This window comes from Chaetura pelagica, unplaced genomic scaffold (genome assembly GCF_000747805.2).
Source record: "Chaetura pelagica isolate M959 unplaced genomic scaffold, ChaPel_1.0 scaffold3, whole genome shotgun sequence".
Lineage (NCBI taxonomy): Eukaryota > Metazoa > Chordata > Aves > Apodiformes > Apodidae > Chaetura > Chaetura pelagica.
Window position 1 is genome coordinate 7,576,866 of NW_009952974.1, and position 4,053 is coordinate 7,580,918.

General features: G+C 54.7%; 1 protein-coding gene across 1 annotated transcript in view; it reads left to right on the forward strand.

The window, feature by feature from the left end:
• The first annotated feature begins 139 nt into the window (after positions 1-139).
• Positions 140-4,053, forward strand: part of LOC104387514 (unconventional myosin-X-like) — a 98,397-nt gene continuing 94,483 nt past the window's right edge. The window contains exon 1 of the mRNA XM_009996284.1: positions 140-166. Coding sequence (XP_009994586.1) covers positions 140-166 — 27 coding nt within the window. The remainder of the gene's footprint in view (positions 167-4,053) is intronic.

A 4,053-nucleotide genomic window follows, 5' to 3' on the forward strand; every position in this document is an offset into this window, starting at 1 on the left:
CCCCTGCCCCGACGGGCTCTGTGGCAGCACCAGCAGCAGCACCCGGTACAGGCTGCACAGGTCAAAGTCCTGCTGGCACTGCTGCACATGTCCCACGAAGGTGCCGATCTCCCTCTCCAGGGCAGAGTAGAGGGTCTCCATGGGTGAACACGGTGATGGAGAGGAGGTATCTGGGATTGCAGCTCACCCACACAGACCTGAGCCCCAGATGCACTGGAACATGCACTGCACCAGGATGAGATGCATGGGCTGGTGCTGGCAGGATTGCTGCAGGGGTCTGGTTTGGTTCAGGGCCATGGGCTCAGCCAGCAGGCAAAGGCTGCTGTGCTGCTTTGAAGGACGGGACATGTGGCCAGCTCAAATGAGTTGGTCTTGGTCTTGCTTCTCACCTGCTGGAGAGAAGACAGCAGGTGAGTGGGGAGTAGGGCAACAGGGATGAGCTGGGGCAGAAGGAGTGAGGAAGCTGTAAGGGGTGAGCTCAGAAGGGTACTCCCACTTCTGCAGAACCTGAGAGGTAGAGGCTGCTGGGTGCTGCCATGCCAGGGATCATGCTAGTGCAGCACAGGGAGAGAGACATGTCAGGGGATGCAGAGTGGAGAACAGCCTGGATGTCTGCAGCCCTCTGGCTGCTCTGGGGGATGCTGTGGGAAGGAGGCGAGTGTCCTCTTTTTCCATAGAAGGGTACTTGGTCATGCCAGACCAGATCTGCACTCTGACTAGCAGATTCTCCCACCTCTTTGCTGTTAAAGAAGAGGTTTATCTTTACAAGAATAAGCAGCCACCCTTGACTGTCTGGGAAACTAAAAATAGGAGGTCAGTTCCAAAAATATCAAGTGTATTATTTTAAACTATTGTGTGTTTAGGCAAACTATTTGGGTTTGTGTTTCTGCCACTGGGTTCAAGTATGCTCAAGCTATCTTCTCCAGCTGTTTTTATTCTCTGCAGTCAGGAGGGACTGGCACTTCTCTGTTGTGAGATACCACTGGCACCCGTTCCCATGGCTGTTTGGCTGAGAAGTTAAGGAAGTTGCTGGCTAAGAGCATCCCACAACAAAAATGGTAACCAGTGCCACTGGCAAAGTTTCCCCTTCATCTGTATGCCTGGTAGTCCTTCCCTGGGCTCTGTCTGCTTTCTAGGCACGCAAGTGTCATTAAAATATTTTTCCTCATTTTTCCTCTTCCCGGTAAGGAGGAGATTGTGAGCCTTGCACCTGAGAGGGCAGGTAAGAATGGCATGAGGTGGCAGCACAGCACATTCCTTGCATTGTGAGCAGGCAGGGGACAGAGCAACTTCAGTGGCATCCACCTTCCCCAACACCTGTCTGCAACTGGCTTCGTTTAAAAGTGAGTTGCAGCGGTTTGAGGGGAGCAGAGCTGATACTGAGGGTGAAGATGCCTGCGCACGAAGCCCCAGAGACCAGCTAAAGAGCATCCGGCACTGCACGTCACTGCAGCAGATGCCGAGGACCAGCAGGGAGTACTGCTGAGCACCGGCAGCACCGCACACCCCTGCCGTGGCTCCAGCCCCACATTCTCTGCCCCCTTCTGCTCTCCATCCACCTCCCCTCTGCATCACTCGAAAGAAGGGACTCACCAGCATCAGGAGAAGCACCAAGGAGAGGAGAAAGGGCTGAAATGGGCACTTCTGCCTGCCAGAGAAGGAACCTGTCCTCCTCAGTCACAGACACAAACCTTGCTCCCCATGGGAACGGCAGGTTCAGACATGTCCCTCACGACAGAGCCAGCCTTTCCTGGAGCCGGTTGCCAGCCTCACAGGCATTGTCACAGAGCTACAGGGGACAGATGCAGCTCCCTATAGCCCCTCTTCCTCATACAGGTCTTTGCAAACGATGCTTCTCTCACAGGAATCCTGGATCCTGGGCATGGGCTTGGATAGTGTGTTTCTTTGACACAAGTGAGTACTCCTGTGCACAGCCCTGAATTTGTCCCAGAGACTTGCCTGGCAAGCTCCTCTGCTCCATAGGCTTGGGCATTTCACTGCCTGCCTGCTGCCTTGTGCTTCTGTTGTGTCAATCCGGGTGTATTGTCCTTGCAGGGCTCTTCTGCCCTCTGGCTCTCTGAGGTGCCTGTGCTGGGACTGCTCCCCAAACCCTTAGGGAAAGTGAACTGTGCCTCAACGGAGTGAGAAGGCAAAATGGGAGCAAATCCTATTAGAAACCTCTGACAGGGACAGCTTCCCTGGAACTTGGGTCTCACCCTGACAGTTCCTCTTCTACCTCCACCTGGCTGACCATGGGAGTGGGGGCCTTTACTGTCATGTTTCAGCTCTGCTCCATGAGCAAGTTCTGGCCTTGGAGAGCTGGACAGGGTCCTGCTCAGCCCTCCTGCCTGGAGTCAGAACCCTGGAGGGAACCAGGGGCCCCTGGTTGGAAACTCTCCACTGGGGACAACGCTAGAACATTGCTCCTGTGACAGTACAAGGTTCCCCTGTCCCAGCGCACACTGACCTTGCTGTGCAGAGACAGCTCATGTGAGCTCCCCTGCAGAGAGGGGCAACGCTGCTGTAAGGTTGGGGGCTCAGGGGGGTGGGGGGAGTAGGAGAGGCTGGGGAGTGGCAGGTGTCTGCTGTGACAGGCTCTCGTCCCCAGCAAGGACAGGTGGTCAGATGCTGGGGCCAGCTCCTGGTGCTCTGAGCTGGACTCACTTTTCAGCCCTGAAATGCACCTTGAAAAGAGGCGCCCTGACAGAGAGGAGATAGCATAGAAATGATTTTGCAGGCTGAAGCTGCATGTGAGAGATCAGGAAGAGGAAATGTCCTGAGCTCTGGCTTCCAGCACCCATCAGCAGACCTTGGCGACGGCCAGGGGTAGTGATAAGACGCTGTTTAACCTCCTTGCTTGCCTGCCTGGATTTATCGTGCAGTCGGAGACAGAGAGCTACCCATGCCTGGTAAAACAGCCCAGCCTCAGAAACCACTGCACCACAGCTGGCTGACACACTTTCTACAGCTTGAATCTGGCAGTAATGGTATCTGTGAGCAAAGCCCTGCTTATACACTCAGTTAAGCAGAATCTGTAATGCTGTTTGTAACAGAGCCATCTGTGACCTCTACAACATCACGCCATTAATAGCAAGGCTTGGTCTGGGTCAAACAAAAGCAGGGCAGGCTTAGTAGGAGAGGAAATTAGGTGGATGTGCTTGGCTGGCCTCATCCTCGCTTGTTCCTTCTGTAATTATAGCCTTGTGCAGCTCAGCTCTCTTAGTCAACCATCTTGCCGCCAGGACTGCATTTCTTGTGACCAAGGTGTAAAAGCCACACACAGATATGTTGTGTCCCCAGGCAAATCTGCAGCAGTATGAAGGGAGTCATGGCAGAGAACCTTGGTTTGTTGCTGCCAGGGGCTGGAGGAAAGGGTCTGGCTGGGGGAACAAGTCTGGGATCCCTTTCTGCAGAGAGAGCTGGAGATACCTGATTATGCTTTTGGTCCATCCAGCATGGCGAAGTGCAGATGGGGCTGGTAGAAGGTCACAGCTGGTGCTGGCCCCAGTGGCACAGCTCAGGAAGATACTTCAGAGGCCAAGGGGTGGCATCCAGTGACAGTGGGATGGACCTTCTCAGCAGCCGCCCTCTGGGACAGTCTGTTCCAGCTCTCTGCTCTTGTGCTTAGGCTGAAAATGAAGAAGACATCCTGTTTTCCTGACCTACAGAGCAAGGGCAGGCCTGGAGGCCATTCTTGTGCCTGGACAGGATAAAAAGGTTTTCCTGCTGTGGTCAGATTAAGCAGGGGCACAGCCACCTTTGGCCTGAGCTCTGCAGCATGCAAGGGCAGTGCTCTGTGCTGCAGGGTGACAGGCTCGATGCTGCTGATGGCTGAAGTGAGACAGGAGCCAGCAGGGTCCCCAGAACAGATAAATACCCCCTACCCTGCATTGCTCCCCCTCTCGAGGAGGGATACCCCGTCCTGCTCCCGCTCTCTGGGGGAGCAGGTGCTGCAGTGCTTGGTGTGACCCCATAAGAGCCTCTCTAGGTGACCTTAATCACATTCCTCTGGAGCTGGGACACATCTGGTACAAACATGATCCTGTCCCCAAG